The following is a 23,249-nucleotide window of genomic DNA, read 5'->3' as shown; positions in this document are numbered from 1 at the left end:
GAAGTTGCTGGTGATTTAAATAATGGCTTTCAGACCTCCAATGTGTATATGATTGATGCTGGGCCGAGAAACTTTTCTCTGAATTTGAGGCCAAACACAATTGAAACGACGAGGTCCGTCAACAAAAGGTAGAACTGTCATCATTATTAGTCATGTTATGTTGACGCTGCAGTAAGAAACACGCAAACAGAACAACTTGTAGTATCAGGGATGGGAGTACAAATAAACCTAGAAGCTGAGACTCAAATTTCATTTTTAGTTTCTTTAAAAAATCTTTATGTTTAGAGACAGGATCTCATTCTGTTGCCCACGCAGGAGAGCAGTGGCGTGATCCTAGCTCACTGCAGCCTCAACCTCCTGGGCTCAAGCAATCCCCCCACCTCGGCTTCCTGAGTAGCTGGGACTGCAGGTGCATCCCACCATGCTCTGCTAATTTTTAAATTTTTTGTAGAGTCAGAGTCTCACTATGTTGCCCAAGAAGGTCTTGAACTCCTGAACTCAAGCTATCCTCCAACCTTGGTCTCCCAGGGTTTTGGGATTACAGGTGTCAGCCACCGTGCCTGGCCTCATTTTTAGTTTTCAAAGTAGTTAGATATTTCCAAGTTTGGATGTCAGGAGAAAGACAAAAAGGTCCCCTGTGTCCACATGCAGAGGAAGGGCTGTAGACACAGACTAACACTCCATTTCCTGCTCTTTATTTGATTTTATTCTTTGAAAACAACAGATATGAGGATTGCTGATGCGCAGGCCAGCCTGTGCTACCATACGAGGGCTTTGAAAAGATTCTGGATTGTCTGTCTGTGTGATGATATGTGCTGCTGTGTAGAGCAAGGAAAACAGAACTTAGAGGTGGTTTTCCAAGCTCCACAGCCCATCTTTATCATGGCCAGGTAAAGCACTGTCCCTTAAAAGTTAGATACAAGCAACCAAGTGACATTTATTGAGACTCTACTATGTGCCAGACCTGGGCAAGTTACCTTCTCATGAGGTCGAGCTGGATGACTGGCTGGGATAAAGGATACAGCCAAAACGTGGGGGTCCAACAGGAGGTCGTGGGGACCACATGCTCATCCACAGAACCTGATCTAAGCTTGTTCATAGACCTTCTGCGTATTTTCCTTATAGAAAATAAGAGAATTTTGCTCATCATTTCTTTTCCATTATTGTCAGTTTCAGTTTTTTACATGTCCTAATAACCATATATTTCATTTTCCACCCATCCAGACTCCTTGCTCCTCCCTATTTGGTCTGGGGAGAACTCATAAATGTCATTGGTCACAAATCCACTCTCCACGCTCACCAGAGTCACAAACCCACTTTCTGATGGGTTCACAGCCATGTTGTCATAGTCACAAGACACATCATCGGGAGTGGCTTCTCCCGAACACACTCGGAATGAAATATTCTTCAGGTCTGGCCGGGTCTCAGCTAAGTCAGCTTCGCTTTGTTTTCTTATGACATTGTAGACCTCTAGGTCCGGGCTGTTTCCTTGGTGAGGAGAGGGCCAGATGGTGTGCTGCTTCTTTGTGCTAGGGTCTGGTTGCTCCCGTTTTCTAGAGAGAAAGAAAACCAGGGCTGGGTGTTTCAGACCAGGTGATTGAGAATATCCTTGTGCTTCCTGTTGAGACCAGAGGAAGCAGCCCTGGGCGGTCACCCAGCTGCATGTCTCATCTATGTAACTTACAGGCCAGGGCTTCGGGGTGGGACGGAACCAAACAGGGAGATGTTATGTTCAAAGTGACTGTGTATCTGTCATTCACGGCTGCCCAAGTGTGGGCAGGGTTATTATCCTGGGGTCCCCAGAGTCCCTGGAGGGTCCAGGGATAGAACTGAATAGGAAAAAAAAAATACCACATTACAAACAACAAAACAAAACAAAACAAAAACAACAACTCAGCTGGGCACAGTGGCCCACGCCTGTAATCCTAATACTTTGGGAGACTGAGGCAGGCGGATCACTTGAGCCCAGGAGTTTGAGACCAGCCTGGGCAACATGGTAAAACCCTGTCCCTATAAAAGATATAAAAATTAACCAGCCATGGTGGCGCACACCTGTAGTCCCAGCTACTTGGGAGGCTGAGGTGGGAGGATAACCTGGGAGGTCAAGGCTGCAGTGAGGTGTGATGGTACCACTGTACTCCAGCTTGGGCGACAGAGTGAGACCCTGTCTCAAAAAACAAAACAAAAAACAAAACCAAAACAACAAAAAATACAACTCATCCATAAGTGAAATTTGGCACGTCCTTCCATTATGAGTGTAAGCAATAAAACAGAGCAGGATTAATAATATCTTTGATTTGATCATTACTAGAAGTTATAGATGTTTTCATATCACAGTTATAGATGCCTTGAAATATTTTACCCTCATCTCTACTTCAAAATTATAATAATTACACTCAGCACCAAATAAAGAAGCGTTAATAAAGGAGTACATGTATTACTAATCACATATTCATTTTTGGAAACATTTTGCTAAACTATATAACAGTATAATTGCTTCCTTTGCAACCCAATGTATTTTATTTTATGCATTTAAAATATTGCTCTGGGCCAGGTGTGGTGGCTCATGCCTGTAATCCTAGGGTTTAGGGCAGCTGAGGCGGGCAGATTACCTGAGGTCAGAAGTGCGAGACCAGCCTGGCCAACATGGTGAAACCCATCTCTACTACAAATACAAAATTAGCCAGGCGTGGTGGCATGCGCCTGTAATCGCGGCTACTCGGGAGGCTGAGTCACAAGAATCACTTGAACCAGGGAGGCAGAGGTTGCAGTGAGCCGAGACTGTGCCATTGCACTCCAGCCTGGGTGACAGAGCAAGACTCTGTCTCAAATATATATATATAATAAATAAATAACATAAATAAATAAAATAATAAATAAAACAAAATAAAATAAAATATTGCTCTGGAAGGAGTCCATAGGCTTCACCAGACTGCTGCAGGGCACAAAAAAGATTAAAAACCCTTGGGATAGACAGACACCCCAGCTTTAGAGTCACAATTCCCAAATCCTGGTAGTCAGGAAAGGAAATCAAGAACCAACTGCAGAGTAGGCAGCTGGAAAATATGCTTGTAATTTTTTGAGCTAAATTCTACTTTCAGATTCAAAGGAAAAAACTAATAAAATAATCCTAATAAGAGGTAACATTTTTAAGTGCTTAGTATATACCTATTCTGCAAGTATTAACTGCCTGAATCCTTATAGTAATCCTATAAGGAAGTTACAATTAACTGAAATAGATTTTTACATTGGAATCTTACTAATTCATCTCAAATTGGTCTTTAAAGGGAGTCAAATCTTAAATTGGTCCTTAGTTTCCCCATTGTAAAATGGGAGTACTAGACATCTTCTCCGTACACCATGATGATGGAGAATAAAAAGGTAACTGAGAAGAGCTTTCAGTACTAAAAAAAAAAAAAAAAAAAAATGGTGGCACATGATCCTGACCATATGCAGAAATTGTTGATGCTACCTAGTGTAGCTATTTTATAGCACTCTATACTTGTGTATTGAATTAAAAGAAAAGTCAATTAAAAGGAATTTGGCTCTTTCATTTTGAATTAAGTGGTTTAGTTTCAGATGTGTACCAGAATGCTTTGCAATAGTCATTTTTCATATGGCTCACTATCCATTCCTTCACTCAGTCCACATACATTTTCAGAGTGAGGGCACACATGCATGAGAGCATTTTTGCTGGGTGACGTGTGAGTGCACGGGAGGTGAATAATGCAATTTCACCCTTCAAGTTGTTTTAAAATCTTCCACATACACACAGTAAAGCATGTAAGATCATTCTGTTAATCACAACTAAGCACAAATGCCTAGTATTTCTGAATGCCCTGGTCTGTCAGAGAAGCTGCTCTCCAATCTGCAATGGTGATACTCTTGGTGCTGCCATGGGTTTTAGTGAAGTAAACAGGGCAATATCCAAATCTCAAAGAGAGCAGAAGATGCAAAGGTTTGTACAATGAAGGTTTTACTTGCCTTTTTCTACAGCTCCAAACCCAACATACAACTGTGGAGACCACAAAGAGGAGGAGAAGGGGAATGCCAGGGATTAGGATGTAGGCAAGATTCAAGGCAGCTTCTGAAAAGAAAGAAAGCAAATGATCAGCACTGGCTGTTTTTTGTTTTGTTTTTCTGTGCTTCAAACCAGGCTTAAAAAATGCATAATCATCAAAAACTAGTTGTACCCCCAAATCTATTGAAATTAAGAAATTAAAAACCAAAACAAACAAAAAAGCCTAATAAACACAGAGTATTCCAAAGAGCTCATTCCTAGGTGATTGAGACATATCTAGCCAGTTAGCAAAGAGTCTTCTGGTTTTGATGAATGAGCATTTTCTACCTGTCCTAGTACCCTAAGTGATAATGAAAATCGGTTTAAATTTGTGGGTCTTCCAAATATCAGAAGGGCACTTTTGTTAATTAAGCTTTTTTTTTTTTTTTTTTTTTTTTTTTTTCCAGAGAAAAGAGAGTCCCTCTTTTCTTGTCTTCCCTTAGTAAAGCAGGGGCTGTTGGGGCAGTGTTGATGCCTTTGCCTCTAAGGACAGTCACCGAGTTCCCAAGATGGGATGGGAGAAAGAGGGAAAAAGAGGCGAGCCAGAAGTCTCAGTGTCATTACCAGGAAAGAGGTCACAGAAAGCAAGTAAATTACAGTGTAAAACCTTTCCAATATTTCTAAGAGCAATTGGATTCAGTTGGGTCCATGAGCCATGACTGTGAAGAGCACTTAGAGGCCTGCTTTTCTGAACTAGAGTCTTTTAAGATTTAGAACCAAAGATGTTCCCCTCAAGTGGCTTTGGGAGGAAGCAAGGATTGGAGGCTAACCCTCTTCCTACTCCCACTGACCCAAGCTTCCTGACTATCCAGAGGCTGTTGGCTCTTTTTCTCTGTGAGACTGCAAACCTGACAACCACTAAAAACCCCAAACCCTCAAAACCCACTATAAATACCACCATAATAACAATGAGCAATAGAGATGCCACCCACCTTTGCAGAACACTTTGTACCTTTCTCACATATCTGTCATATAATAAAGAATTTGATGGGCCTTTGTCCCTGGTTCCTGGGAGAGAGGCTCTAAATCCTTGGACTCTCCCAAGTAACAGGAGTGAATTTGTTATTCATGAGCCCCTAGAACCATAAGAGAGTTATAAGGAGATGACTCAGGATGGGGGCTGGCCATGCCAGAAAGATCAACCATGTGATGATAGGGTTGGGGCTTTGAGCCTAGTGATATCAGCCTGACCTCTTTTGGAGACTGAGCTCCACCACATGACCAATGATAAAATCAATCATGCCTCTGTAGTGAAACCCCAATAAAACCTCTGGACATGAAAGCTCTGTGGAGCTTCCTGGTTGGTGAATGCACTGATGTGCCAGGATACTAACGCATCCTGATTCCATGGGGTCGGGGGTGACATGGAAACTCCTCCCAGACGTCCTGCTGTGTGTCTCTTCATTAGGCTGACCCTGATTTGTATTACAATCAATCAATCTAGTCATAAGTATAGTATTTTCCTGAGTTCTGTAGGTTGTTCTAGTGAATTATCAAACCTAAGAGGTGGGGGTCATGGACACTCCTGGGTTTGTAGCCAGTTGGTCAGAAATGCAGGTGGCCTGGGGATCCCCAAACTCACAGTCGATGTCTGCAGTGAGGGCAGTCTTGTTATGAGCTGTGCTCATGAGCTGGAGTGTCTGCGCTAACTCTGGAATTTAGTTTCAGAACTGAACTGCGCTATTGCAACATCCTATTTCATTTTATGGACACAGTTGTGCTCTCAGGTAGGTAAGAAAAATATTATTACTTCTATGATGCAAATAATTAAACTGAAGCACAGAGAAGTAAAGTGGTTTTTAAAAGTTGCCCAGTGACAAAAACTCAGATGTCCTTATTGAATTTCAGGGTGAGAGTGAGTTTGAAATCCATTAGCACTCCAATGTATTATCCCATTTTCTTTTACCTTTTATGATTTAACCTTTTAAATGTTTTTGTCTATTTCGTCTCTTTGTTTTGCAGATGAATATTAATCATACATGTTATGCATCACAGCTTGGGTCTTTCTGCTCTTATTTCTCTACATTTTCTCTCTCAGTCCTCACTCCACCTTACCCCGCATGACCTCTCAGTGGCTCCCAAAGCTCCGTCTTCATGCAAATTTTCCACCTGCTGTCTGATTTCCCCAGTCATCTTAGGATAGTTCCATTTGCATATTTCATTGATGAAACCTAGCATTTAGTTCAGCTTTTGCAAAGCCACACATGCCCTGTCTAGTGCTATTTTTAGGTAGCTATGGGAAAGAACAAAGTAGGGAATTCAACCTTGGGTAATTTGTGATCAAGGGAGCCTCATTATTCATCTTTCCTAGGAGAGTTTTGTACATACCTCTACTTTCTTTAAATGTTTTTTTGGCATCTTCCTCCTGTGTTTCTTCTAGAAGTACAGGTGTTGTCGGCTCTGTTTCCTCACCTGGAGAGAGACACATGGAGAAAGGCATGATAATTCTTTGAGGTCCTACCATGTTCAAATTGGGATGCAAAAAAGCTGTAGCAATTTGGCCAGCACCATCTATAAACACAGAAAAGTAAAGGGTTGAATGTGTTGCCCTGGAGGTTTAAATTGTCTTTGTCTTTTTGGCAAGACCCTTGCTGTCAAGAATCCAGTATCAAAACAATCAACAAGCAGCTGACATCAAGGTACATAAAATACCAAGGTGTCAAGGGGAAGGGCCAAGGACTCACTTCTAGGGCCATAAACTATCAGTTTGGCTCATTTTTTTGGGTCTCTTTAAATTATTCCTTTCATATTGTCAATGATGACAAGTAACACCCCAAACAGAATTTTTAACTGTTGTTTTCAGCCGTGAGAGAAACAGACAACACTAAAAAATGACATGACTAAACTAGCTGTCATGGCTGGGTGTGGCGTGTACCTGTCCCAAATGCCTGAGCTAATACCAGTAGTTTTTCTGTTGAATAATCTGGTCCAAAGGACATAGGGCTTTAAACCTGTGAACAGGGGCCATGAAACAGTCCCAGTTAACCCAAATCTCAAGTGACAGGCTTACCTTCAGGTTCTCCAGAAGGAACTGCTGGTTTCTCTGTAGTAGAAAGAAACAAAAACAAAAATAATAAGTAAATTTTCATGGCATCTGAATGAAATCAGCCACAGCCTCATGGCATCTATTTATTTGCTGAATCAGTCCTCCGATAAACTTTATTTGTTGTTATCAGATATCAGGAACTGGGCTAGTAAATCCAAAGAATTGCTTTTGCACAAAGACTAACCTACCCCAGCTTTATTTCAGTGCTTTTTTTATTTTTTAAAAAAATATTTAAAAACCTTTAAATATGATCATTTCCAAATATACAAAAAAGGAGAAAGACTGGTATAATGTACCCTGTGTACTGTCATGCAGCTTCAACTCCTATCATTGTATAGCTCATTTAGTTTCAACCATAATCCCTACTCCTCTGCCCTGCACTTCTGGCCTGGATTATTTTAAAGCAGTCTAAGACATTTTATCAGTTCATAATGGGGATGTTTTAGAGGACAGCAAACACTGATCTCCAGGTTGTGAAAGTGGTTTAGGGGCTGAGTAGACCACTGGCCAGCACCAAGGCAGAAGCTGGTGATCTAGAGCTCTGAGCTATTGCACATATTTCAAAGTGTCTCGAGAATATCAGGTTGTACAGACAATTGACATCAAATGTGTTTGCTTTTGACTGGGAGTGTGTCCGCCTGTTGTATTGGCAGTGAGTCTCTTATGCTAATTGGATGCTCTGGTGTTCGTAGGGACAGGGTCTTTAAGGGAAAGACCTTAAAAATCACAGTCCTAAGGCCAGGATGTCAAGCCCATTCTGAAGTTTCACTCAGAAAGGACACAAACTTTTAGTCATCTTCCTGTAAGTGTGTGTGTGTATAGGTGATGTAAATCCATTTATTTTTAAAAACCCGCTTACACAATGCCTACTATATGAGAGAAACTGTTCTAAGTTGGTGTTTTTTTTTTTTGGTGACAGAGTCTTGCTCTGTCACCCAGGCTGGAGTGCACTGGCACAATCTTGGCTCAATGCAACCTCCGCCTCCCAGGTTCAAGTGATTCTCCTGCCTCAGCCTCCGAAGTACCTGGGATTACAGGCATGTGCCACCATGCCTGGCTAATTTTGTACTTTTTTTTTTTTTTTTAGTAGAGATGGGGTTTCACCATGTTGGTCAGGCTGGTCTCAAAATCCTGACCTCAAGTGATCCTGCCTCAGCTTCCCAAAATGTTGGATTATAGGCGTGAGCCACCGTGCCTGGCCTGTTCTAAGTGTTTTATAAAATCAAACTCAATTAATCCTGGTAACAGCCTTGCGAGGTGGCCTTATTATTTATTTATTTATTTATTTATTTATTTATTTATTTATTTATTTATTGAGACGGAGTCTCGCTCTGTCGCCCAGGCTGGAGTGCAGTGGCGCGATCTCTGCTCACTGCAAGCTCTGCCTCCTGGGTTTACGCCATTCTCCTGCCTCAGCCTCCTGAGTAGCTGGGACTACAGGCGCCCGCTACCATGCCCGCCTAATTTTTTGTATTTTTTAGTAGAGACGGGGTTTCACCGTGTTAGCCAGGATGGGAGGTGGCCTTATTATTATTCTGGTTTTGTACATGAGGAAACTGAGATTCAGGGAGATTAAGTAACTTGCCCAAATCTCACAGCTGATAAGTAGCTTTAAAGGGATTTCAACCAAATCCATTCTAATGAAAATTAAAATAGTCAGGAGACATAATTGTGCTAGGTAGCAGAGATAAAACAGCAAATAAGAAAGAATCTCAGCCCTCTAAGGGGCTTATATTCTACAGGATGGCCATAAAATCTGGAAATACAGGAAAATATTAATGAACATTGATTTTGGGATATTACACTGGAATGTGTAATAACATGATCTATTCAATGCATGATCTATTTATATTGTTGTCCCTTCATACTTCAATCCACGGTGCAAAGTTAAACACGGCACATCAATGCAGCATTCCCATCAATCCCTGCACCTGCATCTGCGTTGCCTCATAATTTGTTTCTGATATTCGCTGAATATGCCTGTTCCTTTAGCACACCCCAGAAGTAAGCAAGTGTTCAGCTATGGCTAGCATGCCACCTCCTCTACATGATTACATTCTCAAATCTAGCTTTATATATTATCATTCACCCAGCGCCTTGCCACTCTGGCATAATGGGATGATGTCCTCCCCTGCTGGAACCACAGGAGTGAGCTTCCCCAGCCCATCAAGTGGTTAAACAGGTAAGTTTCCAGACTTCATGCCAATCATTAGTGGAGAGGACAGCCTTATAAATAGGCAGTTAAAGTACTGTATGTGTGAGGTGCTACGATCCTTATAGGAGGGACACTAAACCTAGCTTTGAGGGGCTCTGGAAGGCTTTCCAAAGGAAGTTATTTTTTTTAACTTCTTATTTCAAAATATTTTCAGATTTACAAAAATTTGCAAGAATGGTACAAAGAATTATCCCGTATTCTTCACCTTATCATTTTATCACATTTCATTTACTTAATTATTCTCCCTCTCTCTTATCTCTCCTCTTTCTCTCTGTTTTTGTATCACATACACATGTTTATGTGTGTGTGCATACATGCATATATATATATACACACACACACACATACATACACATACATAACTTTGTTCCTGCAAACAAGTTGCCAACATGGTGCCCCTTTACTCCTAAAGACTTTTGTCCATATTTACAAAGGGAAAGGGGCCTTTTCATATATAACCACAGTACAATGATCAAAACCAAGAAATTAACATTGATGTAATACTATTTTCAAATCTACTGATCTCATTCAGATTCTACCAATTTTCCTACTAATGCCATTTATAGAAAATCATCACATCATGGTCCAGGATCCAACCCAGGATCACCGGTTGCACTTAGCTGTTAGGAGAGAAGGTGTTGTCTAATCTGAAGCCAAAGGGTGAGAATGAGTTGGCTGAGAAAGGGGTGTTTCAAGCACAGGAAACAGCAATTAAGAGCTCGTGGGGAATTCCATTTGGTACAAAGGTGTTGGAATAGGACGGGGAGAGGAGTCAGAGTGGTGAGAATTGAGCTGGACAGGTCAGCAAGGGTCTGGTCGTGCTGATCTCTTCTGGCATGCTAAGGTGTGTAAACTATTCTGGGCATGCGTGGCCAAAAACAGACAGTGTCTTAGTTTTTCTTCATGTGCCCACCTCCCTCTGTTGGATCCATTCTCTGTCTTTCTCTGTGCCTTGGGAGGTTGAGGCCTATAAACTGTTTCAATGGGGCTTCCTTGTTCCCTTGTTCTTTGGTCTCTGATTGGACTTAGCCAATGAGAGGCAAAGGCAGAAGGTCAGAGGATAGGAGGAAAGAGAGGTCTCGGTATTTATTCCCCATGCCCCCATCCCACATCAGCATGGTTTGATAGTAGCTGCATTTCGTGGTAATAGCTCCTGTTGGGCGGGTCCTCTTTCATGACCCCAAGCTTTTCCTCGGTTCTGCTAAAATCACTCCCTTCTTTTACTCCTTCAGTCCTGGGAGTAACAGTTTCCCATTGTAGTTAGTCCCTGGATATTTTACCATCTCTTGCTCTTTGCCTACACCTCAGCAAATGTCCTTTTTATTACACTTTCCTCATTAAATCCTTTGTGTGTGCCATCTTTTTCCTGCCAGGACTTAGTGTAACTAATACAGGCAATAACAAAAGTAATGAAGAATATGATTTTTTTTTTAAAGTACCAAGTCCAAAAATAAAAGGATATTAAAGCAAATTTCAAAATCTCACATTTCAAAAACTGTTAAAGGAAGTGCAAAAATTTAAACCATGGAGCTATTAATAATACAATATAATTCACAAAAGTGACGAAAAGCCAGTTTGTAACAAGTGCCTTGCTTTCACTGCTTTATAAAGGTGACTTGCTAAGTCAGTCTAGGTCTTTGCAATCTCCCCACCTGAGACAACACTGTACGGTGGGGAGGGCCAGGTCACTGGAGAGAAGAATTCATCAGAGAGGATAAAGAGAGAGAAAAACATCTTTTAGCAGCAAAAATTGCCAGCAAACCATAGTCCAGTTCAAACAATTTTAAAATGACAGGATTACTTAGTCCCAAACTAGATAGAATTAACAAGTCACTCTACTCCTATCAAGAAAGAATGCAGAATTAGGGCTAAACAGTTGGCTTTAGGGAGGTGAGAAACTTCAAAGGCAGATTAAGAATCAGTTCAAGTTCAAATATGTCAGTTGTAATGGAGAAGTCTGGGAGACCCAAGTACAGTGAAACTACAGGCTTGTAGCCAGTTTAAAACCCTAACAGATCTGAAAGCAAATGTAAGTTGAATTTGCAACTGAGAGTTGAGAGTTTAAATCTGCTCATCAAAGTACCTGCTCTCTCTGCCCAGTGAAAGTGCAGTTGGTGTACTTTCTCATTTACGTATGTATCATGCTTCCTTAAAGCCCCAGAAAATCATCTCACTGAGCTGTTAGAAGACTTGTAAGAGCAATGGCCAGCTTATTCTAAGCCCCTACAGCCAACCTCACATGTGGAAAGAGTAATAATTTGTGGCTGTCCACTTAAAGGGCTTTTTTATTTCCTGATGTTCTTGTAAGACTTGCTTTATCACATATAAATTAAATCTTTCCATCATCCCTTCTTTTAACATCAGATAACCTTTCCTTTGCTAGGATTACTCCTCAGTGAGAATTGTCATTACATTGCCCTTTACAAGAATTCCTAAGGTTTTACGTTGCTGGCATTTGCAACAAGCTTTCTCAGAGACCACATGACACATTCTTGGTACTAGCAGCTGCTCATGAAATAAGGGAGGTTGAGAATTCAGCCGCATAGCTTGGGAGAGGATTCATTACCATCAGAATATTTGCAAATGAAATTGTTCTTCATGTTGCACCGGTCATCATTCCACTGGAACATGTAGGGGCCTCCGATGCCAGCGGGTGCCGATGGCTGATGGTACATGACCACACAGACCTCGCTGCCGCAGGACGGCTCATCCACATACCAGTTCCTGTAGGAAAAGGGATCAGCAGTGGAGCAACTGGAGAAGGATCCCCTGAGACTTCAAAGCCTTTGTTTTCCCATCAAGTCCCACTGAGCCATAAACATAAGATTCTGCCTCAGAACACGATACAGAGAGAGAGGGAGGAATTGAAGTACTGCCAGTAAGCAGAACCACACGCATTCTCCTATGGACATCACAATCAATCATCTGACATTTGCCACAATCTCTTTGCAGGGAGGAACATGCCACCATATGATGTCTGCAAAGTAATTATGAGAAAAAGCAGCTAGCAGGGCTAGTCTGGACGATCTTATTTCTTTCTTACTTTTTGCTAATTGGGTTTATTTGTCTTTTTTTAGATCTCAGATGCACTGAGAAGAGACATGGCTTATCTCCTCCAGAGCTTGCCCTGCTCGCATCTCTCCATGCTTTTCAACAGCCACCAACTGCCTTTTCAGCCCTGGGAAGTAGATAAGAAATTCAAGCACATGAGCAAGACATTCCAAAACACAGAGGCTGTCAAAACAGGTAAAGGGGTGGGGACAAAAGCAGGAGGACCATTTGGTCTTTTTCAGTTTTTAAGTTGTTTCCACTTGATAAGGCTGATGCCCCTCAGCCTCCACCTCCAGATGTCTTGTCTTTGTCTCCCTAGCCCCCCAGAGGGGTGCATTAGCAACCTTACACTACTATCCAGTGGCACCTGAAATTAAATGGTGCTGCCACCCAGTTGGATATGTGGGTGCCAGGGAATGTGCTTGGATCTTATGGAGCATTTACATCTGTGAGTACCCACCCCCTATGCTGACTCAGGGCTGGGCTTTGTAACCTGCCTGGTTAGTCGCCTGAGCTGTTTCCTTCTAGGGCTCAGATCTTGCCCTGATGCTCAGAGCAGGCAATGCTGCTCTGCTTAGCTCTTGTCAGAGCTCTCTCCAGAAAAGAGACAGCTAAGAGACAGCTCTCCCTATAGCACCACAGGAAGGCTCGGCTTGAGTCCTGTGTTGCTGTCTACTAAAAGGAAAATCCTTTGCTGCACTCACTGGATTGAATTTCCTGGAAAATAGCTTAGCTTATAATAAACACTCCTTGGATACTATGCCTGGACAGCTGGGGGCACCTCATTAGTTACCTCCAGTCCAGATTCCAGCCTGTTGGGCCCCCTACCCTGACTTGCCTTGTTCCCCTCTCCACTGGCCTTATGGCTTCACATTATTTTGTCTTATAGGTTGAATATTATGTCTGGCATATAATTTCTGTACTTGAGCCAATTTTCAGACCCAGAACTTACTGATAGAGAGGCCAGGTTTCCAGTAAGAAGGACCTTGCAACACCATGGCAGGTGCACATGGTAATAACTTCCCGTTTTTCCCCTAAAGAGACCCATGGCTGTTTCCTCCAGTAACCATACACTGGGGAAAAGAAGGAATATCCAAATATTACAAGGGCTGTTGGACACAGGCTGCAAGTTCACATTAATACTCAGACTTAAAGTGTCATCAAAGCTACCCATTAGAGTGGGAGCATACTGGGGACAGGTATTAAATAGAGGTCTGGCCCAGGATCAGCTCAGAGTGGCCCCCAAACAGTCATCATTCCCCAGTCCCCAAATATATGAATTGAATAGATGTATTTGTTAGTTGGTACAGTTCCACATTGGTTCCTTGGCCTATGATGGGCAGGATGAGCTGCGTTGTCTCTTGGTCTACTTACCTGTGGGGCAAGAGCTATCACGGTGGAGAATGTCAAGTGGGGAAGCCTTTGAAACTGCACTCCTCCCCACCCCTGCCATGATAATAAATCAACAACAACATCTTATCCAGGGAAAGATGGTAGGAAGTAGTGTCACCCTTAAAGACCCAGAGAATCTAAGAGTGGTGTTCCCCATCGTATCTCTAGTTAATTCACTAGTCTGACTCCTGAAAACACCAGGCAGATCCTGAAGGTGATAATAGAGTAGCACAAACTCAACCAAGTGGAAGCCTGATTGTGGCTGCCTGTGCCATAGGTGGTGTCTTTGCTAAAGCAGGTTAACATGGCCTTGGGTACCTAGTATGCAGATCTGGTGAATATATTCTTTTCCTTCTGTATCAGAAAGATAATCTGAAACAGTTCGTTGGGATGGACAATAGTATATACTTATGGTCTTAACTCAAGGCTACATTAATTTTTCTCGTCCTCTGTCATAATATGGTGTAAAGAGATCTGGATTTCCTAGACATTTTGCAGAAAATCACACTGACCTACTATATTGCTGACATCATGCTAATTGGAACAGATGAGCAAGAAGTGGTTAGTACACTGGATGCCTTGGTAAGACTTATGTACTCCAGAGGGTTGGAGATAAATCTTATGAAGATTCAGGAGCCTACCACTTCAATAAAATGTGTGAGTGTCTAGTGATCTAGGGAATACCAGAACATCCCCTTCAAATTAAAGAACAAACTATTGCATCTTGCAGTAATTTGAAGAGAGAAGCATAGCACATGGTAGGTCTCTTGGGCTCTAGAGGCAGCATATTTCACACCTGGAAATACTGCTCTGGCCCATAAACCAGGTGACATGAAATACAGCCATTCTGAGTAGGATTCATAGCAGAAAAGAACTCTGAAGTAGATCTAGGCTGTGTGCAAGCAGATTTGCCACTTGGGCCGTATGATGCAGCAGCTCCTATTATTAGAGATGTCAGTGGTGGGAAAAATAACGTCATATAAAGCTTGTGACAAGCCTCAATGAGAGAATCACAATGCAGACCCTTAGGATTTTGAAGCAAGACCATACCATCTGTAGCTGAAAATTACTCACCTTTTGAGAAACAGTTCCTGGCTGGCTACTAGGCAAGCAGCACCAGAGACCATGTAGTACAACCTGCCCATCATGAGCGAGGAACTGTCAGACACACCTAATCGGAGATTAGGCAGGCCTGGAATCAATCCATTGTAAGATGGAAGAGGTATATCCAGGACCAAAGAGCACTGCATGAGCAGGTAAAACAGACTTCCATGACATCTGCCACTGTTGGACCAGACCCTCTTCCTTAGCTCACACCTGCGACTGCATGGAGGAATCCCTTGTGACTAGCTGATACTGGCAGCCTGAGCCTGGTTCAAGGGTAGGTCAGCTAAGTATGGGAGTACAGAGTGAAATGGACAGCAGCTGCACTGCAGTCCCACTGAGGTGGCCTTGAAAGACACCAGTAAGGGAACATCTTCCCAATGGCCAGAGCTTTAGTTGGTACATCTAGTTAACCACTTTGTAAGGAAAGGGAAAGTATTGGAGATTAGAATATATAAGAACTAGGGGTAAGGTAAATAGCATGCCCAGCTGATCAAGAGTCTAAATGGAAATAGACTGGAAGATTGGGGACTAGGAAGTTTTGGATAGAGGGATGTGATATACACAGAGGAGTGAACATAAAATATGCAACTCTTTCCATCAGATATTAAAGACCACCAGGGTACATCTACTATAGAAGAGGCACTGAACAACAAGGGAGACAAAATAACTCAGCTAGGTAATGCCAGCCAGCCTGTTATTAGCCACCGCAGTGCTAGTACAATAGATACTAATAGGTAGTGGGAGAGATGAAGTCTATAGATGGGCTCAACAGATTGGCTCTCATTCACTAGGGCTAATCTAGCTATTGCTACTGCCGAATGTTCAACTTCCAGCAACAGAAACCAATGCTAAGTGTCTGACACAGCACCAACACTTGAGGATACCAACGTGGCACTTGCGGCAAGTTGACTACATGGGGACTTCCAAAAGGGGCAATAATTCACGTGCCTTTTATACAGTCCTATGTTCCCAAGAATAAGAATACATGGGTTTGGGAGCCGAGGGGTGGAAGCAGGAGTAGCCTCGCTTTAGCATCACTGGCAGTGACCCACTTAGGAATCTGTGCTTCTTGTCTCTGCAACACTGGGATCCGGAAGCTTAGAGGTCCTGGTTCCCACAGGGGACTGTCAGAAGATACAAGAATCTTATTAAACTATGAGTTATCACTGTCATTTGGACACTCTGGGATCCTTGTGTCCAGGGACCAGCAGGGAAAAAGAGAAGACATTATTTTGGCAGGAGGTAAGTGACCCTAACCATCAGGAGGAGATAGGCCTGCTGTTATGTATTATGGGCAAGAAGTTATCTATTTGGGTACCTCTTGGAATTCGCTTGCCCAATTTTGATGGTCAGTGGAAAAGTGCACAAACTCCAGCATGATAAGGGCAAGGTGACTAGTGCCTCAGATTCTTCAGACATGAGGATGTGGATCATGCCACAAGGTCAACCGTTGAGACCATCAGAGGGAGAGGGAATCTGGACTGGCTACTAGAGGAAGGAGGTCAGTAAGTACCATCTGTGGCCCTGGGACCAGCTGCAGTGATGGGAAGTGTAGTTCATCCTACTAACCCTCCTTTCTAAAGTTTCTCCCAGGAAGACAGGCTCATGAGAATCCTGGAGGAGCTACTCCCAGAACTTATAAGAAGATGTGCACCTGATCAGTCTAATGGGTGGACTAAGATAGATGCTGATGTGCTGCCTTAAATGTAATGGTAAATACACACACACACACACACACTCACATATTTAGTTGTTAAATTTTTGGGGGAGTACATAGTAGGTATACATTAAAGAATATATTTTAAAATCTTCCTTCTTTTGATGAGTTTAGACTTTTCCCCTATGATTGTTCACCATTAGATTTTTTATTTTATAAACTGCCTGCTCAGGTATTTTGTCTCTTTATATTTTGGGGTCTTAGTATTTTATTGACATAAACTCTTTATCATAAAAAGATATTAACTCTTTGTTGGATTTGTGACACGCATTCTCCTAGTCTCATGACTGTCTCTTAATTTTGATATTTTTTAAATGTTTGTCTATGTCACTGCATTTCTCGCATTTCTCAGGGAGGGATGATGGCAATGTCATGCTGCCAGGATGGGGGGATGAGTGAGTGTTGATGCCGTGGGTTTAGCAGGGCCCTATACACTGCAGGGTTCCTGAGGTCTTGGCCAATCCACAGAGTTAGATCTTGGCTCTGATTTCTTGCCAATTATTACAATTACCTGTGGACCGGAGTCCTATCCTGAGTCATAGCCCTATGGATCTTCAGTCTCTCAATGAGGTTCTGGTCCAAAAGGCCAGAGAGCCAGAACAACTGGCTTCAAGCATTGTATGCTGTTGAAACAAGGCTGCTGGGCTGCAGTCACCTGAACAGAGCTCCTTGGACATCGGCTGGACCTAAATCAAGGCTGAGTTCACCAACCGCACTGCTTAGGTCAGCAGCTATTCTGGTGCTACTTCTCCTTCAGAGAGCTGCCTGGCTGGTCTTCTCTTCCCCACTGATCCGACACTGTGGATCCAGCCTGCCTCTTTTTTGAGTTATGACAAGTGAGTCAGCTGCTGTGGGTTCCACACACTTACCTAAATTGTGATATGCTGCCATCAGTCCAAGCATAAAGGTCCTCGCAGGCTGTGCTATTGCTTTGTTTCTCCTCACGCCTCCTGAGCCCAATCCAGAAGTCACCATCAGATGGCAAGAGGTTTTCAATGAACTTTTCTATTAGGTTCTGTTCATCTTCAGACTCGATGCTGACTAGCTGGCCTCCATCCCTCCTGCAGGCTTCTTTGGCTTCCTCAAAGTTCAGTCTTCGAGAAGTATCATGGAAGTAAATGACTTTATAACAAGGCCTCTGTGTCCCTCCCCGGCAGACTGGCTGCCCTAGAGAAAAAAAAAAGCCAACCTATTTCAGTGTCTCAAAAAGTATACTGGGGCAGGGATGTGTGGAGGCATCTGAAGGAAGGTATCCCTGGGTAGGAATTTTGGTTACTCATCAGTAGACTGTTATCATGTCAGCTGGGGCTCTCAGAGCAAATTAATACTCCTTCCAGCATGGAGATGTAGTGATTTAAACTCTGATGCCTATATTGTGTAGGGACTCGTGTTTGTTCCATTACAGAATATTAAAAAGCAAATGTTTTATTTTGACTATCCTTTAGAAGAGAAGTAGATGAAGATTTATGGTTTCACTGAAAGGCACACAAATAACACTTTCATTAGGGAGTCTCAGGGGATAATGTGGCTTAAAGACGGTGTCTGGTGGTTCTTTAAGGTAAGAGAGGCCTCCTGAAGTCAGGCTGGGCTCCTCTATTCTGGAACCCTCTGCCTGTGCAGCAGGACTGAGAATCTGCCCAGTCTCTGGTGTAAGCAGAAGCTAAGAGCATCAGATCCATGGGGTTTTCTGCTACTGACAGTCAGCCCCCTAACCTAAAGGCAACAGTTAAGGTTTACTGAACTCTTACTATGTGCCATAAACTATGGTAAGGGCTTAACATTTACTTACATACTTTATCTCATTTAACCCTCATAATAGTCATTTAACCCTCATAATAGTCCCGTGATGCAGATACTGTTTATGGCTCATTTTACAAATGAGAAAACTGGGGCTCAGAGAAGTTAAGTAATTCGGCCAAGATCACACAGTGATCAGCAGCATCACCGGAGTTAGAGCCCAGATCTAATTACAAAATCATGCTGGTACCAGTGAACTAAAACGCTAGCTCCCCGCTGCACTCCAAGCTCGTGTTTTACTGGGAGCCCATGTAATGTATCTTATCAGACTGTCCCCCGACGGGCTGAAGATCATCTCAGACAAACAGATGGGATTTTACGAGGAGTCAGTAAATCGCTCACAGTACACACTGCTCTAGCTTGTGTCTGTGTGACGGAAGCCTTGCTGTAACGGAGACACTAGCCTCATCACTCCTTTTATTCAATCACCATTTATTGAGTGTACACTCTGTGCCTGGCACTGTGCGAGGTGCTGGGAATACAGGAAGAAAAGCTACTTCCTAGCTCACAGGAGCACACAGCATATGTTTCCGGATTCACATGTTCAAAGTGAAAACCACGTATCAACGCGGGGAGTAGTCACCCTGCAAAGAGAAAGCCAAACTGGGCTGTGGGTGCGAACTGCTGCCACAGTGCCTGGGGTAAAAGATTTTGGTTTGGGAACCTCCTCCCAGAACTTCTGGCATGTTCTCATTTTCCCAACTTGTTTTGCAGCTGCGTAGGGAGCCAGAGAGCATTCATTATTCCCAACACTGGCCAGCATATAGGGCAAGGGGTCACAGACACATAACTCTATTATTAGTGCTAAATGAGAAAGAGCACATACAGATTAACCAGGAAGCTCCAGTGAGTCTTCATTTGCTATTTCTTCTCTCATCGCTTTCATAAAGGAATTCTCAATGAGCAACAAGTTATAAGAGTTCCACATCTTCTCCCTTTTCCTGTCATTATTTGGCTATTGCTGATAATAGAGAAACTCTAACTAGACTGGTCCAGCAGCACATTAGGAGGGCTCAAAAGTCAGACCTGCTTACAAGAAGGCATTCAGAGAGGCTGAGGCAGGGATGCCCCGGGGAAGGAGGCTGGGCCAGTCACGCTTTTGCGATTCCTCAAAGCTGGCTGCAAATTGGGCAGCAGAGGGGGGGCAAATGAACCCCCAAGAACTTATCCAACCTGGCCACCGGCATAACATAAGCTGGAGTTGAATTTCCTGACAACCCCCACTTTCCACGTTGGCTTGTCAAGGGAAACAGAACACCTTAAGCGAGTTTCTGTATGGTCCAGCCTGGCCACACATCCCAAGTCTGCGGGTGACTGCCAGAGACAGTCAGACCTGGAAGGAGGCCCGCTGGCCTGTCTGGTTCTCCTGCCTTCAGGAAGTGTCCTCCTCTTCTCATTTGCAGGAAGGGGAAGGGTGGGAGGGCCTTCTGTTCTCCGCGACCAAGAACCGAGCCCACGCAGCCCTAACTCAAGCAGCTCAATTCAGCTTCCCACCTCTTTTGCCGCCCCGCGCCCCGCCCCCATCCTGAAACCAACTTTACATTCTTTAAATTAGTTTCGCAAGCCGGGATGCCGGAGTGGAGAAGGTTTCCAGTCTCCTCTGTCCCATTTGGTCAAGCTGTTGGCACCCGCAAAGGGGATCTGAGAAAAGGGCACGGATGTTCTCCCCCCGACATGCAGAACAACTGAAAGAGGCCAGAAGCCAGAGCACCGTACCTCCTCTGAGGTCCAAATCCGAGGCTGCAGTGACACAACAGGAGGAAGGAAGCAGAGAGTCATTCCCCGGAGTCAGGCGGGGCTCGTCCCACACTAACTGGAGTTCTTTCCCGATCTCTAAGCGCTCTCATTCCAGGCGCTGGACCCAGCCATGCAACCCTCCAGAAAAGACGAGGAGTAACAGGCAGGATTCCCACGGCACCGCGGATCCAGCATCCCTACCCCGCAGTCTCTGCAGTCGCCTCCCCGAGCGGGCGGTAGGCGGGGGCCAGCTGGCAAGCCTGACCCGCGGGGGTGGTCCCAAGGACTGACTCGATGTGTGTAAAGGAGTTGGCCGAAGGGGCACCCACTGGGGCAGGTTTGTCCACTGCCCCACCTCTCCTAAATCCTCCAACCCACCCCCATAACTCTGGACTGGCAACGGGCTTCGAGCGTTCCAGGACACGCAGGGAACTGCACGGCTGCGGGAACTGGCGCGGGTCTCAGACGCCGTGCGACTGCTCCCTGGAAGCAGGAGACTCCGAAGGGCTGCGTCTGGGAGTGGGGCATGGAACGGCCCCCTAGTCCCATGCGTGGCGGCCCAGAAGAGGGTCAGCAGCTGGGGTGCAGTGAGTACCTCTGCCGAGCCCACCCCAGCACCAGCCTCCGCCCCAGCGCGCGCACTCACCGCTTAGCAGGCGACCCGTCGCGGCCCGCAGCCCCACCAGCAGCACGGCCAGCACCACGGCCTGCAGCGCGGTTCCCGGCCTCATGGCCCGACTCAGGTGCGCCTTCCGACACCCGGGAGCTACGGCGGTGGAGCGGGCTGGCGGGCGGCGGCGTGCGCGACCACTGCAACCGCGGCAGCAGCATCTCCTGGGGACCGACGGACCGCACGGGAGGAGGGGGGGAGGGCGCGGAGACAGTTGGTCGCCCCTCCGCCCACTGGGACGTCACTGCGGGGAGGGCAGCCCCGCTGGCCGGCCCGCCCCGGACAACCTCCTCCAGCGAGGATGGCGCCAGACACTCGGCCAGCCAGAGGAGAGCGCGTCGCAGAGGGGGGCCAGCTCCCCGCCCCACTCCGAGCTTCCCTGGGAGATCCCGCGTTTGCCCGAGACGCTGGGCGGAGGAATACTGCAGTCGGGCCCCTCTGCAATCTGCTGACGAGCACAGTGTGCCTAAAACTAGCACATCTCACCCCTCTCCGCCGGACCTTAGCCAAGTTCGCCAGCTGTGCGGGTGCAGCCGGAGGGAGAGGCGAGGCGTGGATTCCTACCTGGGGCTCAGCAGGCCGCAGTCCCGGCACGAAGGGCGACATCTGAGCAAGGAAAGGTCGATGCAGAGAACAAACACTCACGCAGGCAGTGTGCCCACCGGCCAGGAAAGTTACGGGACACCGCGCCGATGGCGTCCAAAGAACGTGGCTGAGTTGGAGACTTCCCGGCTGAAAGGAGAGCGGCTTCTACCAGAAGCCAAAAGATGTCCCAGATCCCAGAAAGAAAATGATGCTGTTTTTTTTTTTTTTTTTTTTTTTTTGTAGGGAACGGGTTGGGAGGTGGGGGTCATAGTTAGGGAGTTCAGCTTTGGCCCCTCGCCCCCCAGGAAAGAATAAAACTACAATCTCAGGAAAAGCTTTCCTAACCTAGCCCTCAATGTGTGCTTCCTCTTGTAAACTCCCAAAGTAGGTGTGTTTCACTTCGGTTTCGTAAACGTAATGCTTTTAAATATAGTCAAGGCCGGGCGCGGTGGCTCAACCCTGTAATCCCAGCACTTTGGGAGGCCGAGACGGGAGGATCACGAGGTCAGGAGATAGAGACCATCCTGGCGAACACGGTGAAACCCCGTCTCTACTAAAAAATACAAAAAACTAGCCGGGCGAGGTGGTGGGCGCCTGTAGTCCCAGCTACTCGGGAGGCTGAGGCAGGAGAATGGCGTAAACCCGGGAGGCGGAGCTTGCAGTGAGCTGAGATCCGGCCACTGCAATCCAGCCTGGGCGACAGAGCGAGACTCCCTCTCAAAAAAAAAAAAAAAAAAAAAAAAAAATATATATATATATATATATATATATAGTCAAGTAATAGAGTGAGCCGTCTGTCCAAAGATGAAGGCACTCAGTAGCACACGGTGAATCTGACTTTCTGCCTTGTCTGCCACACTATGCTGCTGTGAAGCATAGCAGAAGCCCCATCTGGGCCGTGACCTCTGGATTTTGGTTCCAGCTTGCTGTTTCTTAGGTACTCTTTCTGCTTTTCAAACAGCCAAGAAAGCAGTGATGCTTCTAAGGCCTCTAGCCACTGCAGTTCTAGACAAACCACCTGAATACAGGCTGGCGGTGAGAGGGGAGTGGGATAAATTTCAGTATCAGCTGAGAATATGGGGGAGCTCTGCTGTGGCTCGTTAACAGCTATTGTGGCAGGATGAGGCCTGACCTTTATGGCAAGATCATTTATAGTCCTTCCTTATGTCCCAGTTAGAATATGTCAATGTCACATCCAACACACATTCTTCTTAGAAATTCTTGGTTATCAAAACAACCAGAGAGAACTGTTATAGTGAAAAGAAGCACTTGAGTTGGCATTTGAGGTTCTGTTTCAGATCCTGCTCTTCTTCATTTAATGTCTCTGTGGCCTTTGGCGAGTCCCTTTGCCTAAGTTTCACTTAACTGTTGGTAACATTAACAGTTGTCTTAAGAGTTTTTTGAGTGTTTGATAAGGCAAATATATATGTAAATGTTCAGATATCTAGGCACTTAATGTCAATTGTAAAGGATTTAAATATTATAACATCTGCTTCAACTTTAAAAGCTGTTACTTGGGTCCACATAATTAAATCATGTCCCGACTTCTTGCTTTGATACTCTGGACCTTGGTTTCAGATGGACTTTGTTAGGGTATACAGTCAACCAAACCTGGTAGATTACAATAATGCCCCAATTCTTCACACCTCCCTGTACCCATATCCTTTACCGTATGACTTTGTAGTTTCTCTTACTAAAGAGGCAGAGTTATATTTCCCCACACCTTGACTTTGTGTTCAATCGTGTGATTGACTTGTTTGGCTAACAGAATCAATCAGTTCTGAGCTTAGACCAGAAAAGGCCTCATATTTCTTTTTCTTCTCTGCCACTCTCTGAGAGGAACATACCTTAGATATCCCACTGGTCTATATG

General features: G+C 44.7%; 2 protein-coding genes across 9 annotated transcripts in view; one reads left to right on the top strand and one right to left on the bottom strand.

The window, feature by feature from the left end:
* BTG4 (BTG anti-proliferation factor 4) overlaps positions 1–23,249 on the top strand; it is a 114,242-nt gene that overhangs the window by 43,254 nt on the left and 47,739 nt on the right. For 4 of the 6 annotated variants that reach the window (XR_012423695.1, XM_065529648.2, XM_045371053.3 and 1 more), the window contains one exon: positions 12,399–12,567. The gene's annotated coding sequence lies outside the window, so the exon portion shown is untranslated. Of the gene's footprint in view, positions 1–9,199; positions 9,289–12,398; positions 12,568–23,249 lie in introns of those variants that run through there. The other 2 variants (XR_012423697.1, XR_012423698.1) reach the window with 1 other exon arrangement.
* LAYN (layilin) lies at positions 134–20,977 on the bottom strand. Of its 3 annotated transcripts, XM_045371047.3 has the most exons (8): positions 20,769–20,977; positions 20,102–20,125; positions 17,458–17,755; positions 11,888–12,045; positions 7,071–7,103; positions 6,389–6,472; positions 3,985–4,087; positions 134–1,553 (listed from the first exon to the last, which is right to left on the bottom strand). In XM_045371047.3, the coding sequence occupies exons 1-8, from the start codon at positions 20,851–20,853 to the stop codon at positions 1,190–1,192; spliced, it is 1,149 nt and encodes a 382-aa protein (XP_045226982.2). In that variant the 5' UTR covers positions 20,854–20,977; the 3' UTR covers positions 134–1,189. The 3 variants fall into 3 exon arrangements, with proteins under 3 accessions (XP_045226982.2, XP_005579631.3, XP_073871290.1); XM_005579574.5 differs by lacking the exon at positions 20,102–20,125 and having other exon boundaries at positions 674–1,553; XM_074015189.1 differs by lacking the exons at positions 134–1,553; positions 20,102–20,125 and having other exon boundaries at positions 3,694–4,087.

Source organism: Macaca fascicularis, chromosome 14 (genome assembly GCF_037993035.2).
Source record: "Macaca fascicularis isolate 582-1 chromosome 14, T2T-MFA8v1.1".
Taxonomy (NCBI): Eukaryota; Metazoa; Chordata; class Mammalia; order Primates; family Cercopithecidae; genus Macaca; species Macaca fascicularis.
This window is presented reverse-complemented; position numbering and strand designations above follow the sequence as displayed.

Excerpts from the sequence above, each read along its gene's own strand:
- LAYN (XM_045371047.3), bottom strand. The coding sequence starts at position 20,853 with ATGAGGCCGGGAACCGCGCTGCAGGCCGTGGTGCTGGCCGTGCTGCTG. Across the intron at positions 12,046-17,457 it reads GGCAGCATATCACAATTTAG|GAACTGGTATGTGGATGAGC; the intron begins GTAAGTGTGTGG and ends CTTTTCCTACAG. Across the intron at positions 1,554-3,984 it reads GTTTGGAGCTGTAGAAAAAG|AAAACGGGAGCAACCAGACC; the intron begins GCAAGTAAAACC and ends CTTTCTCTCTAG.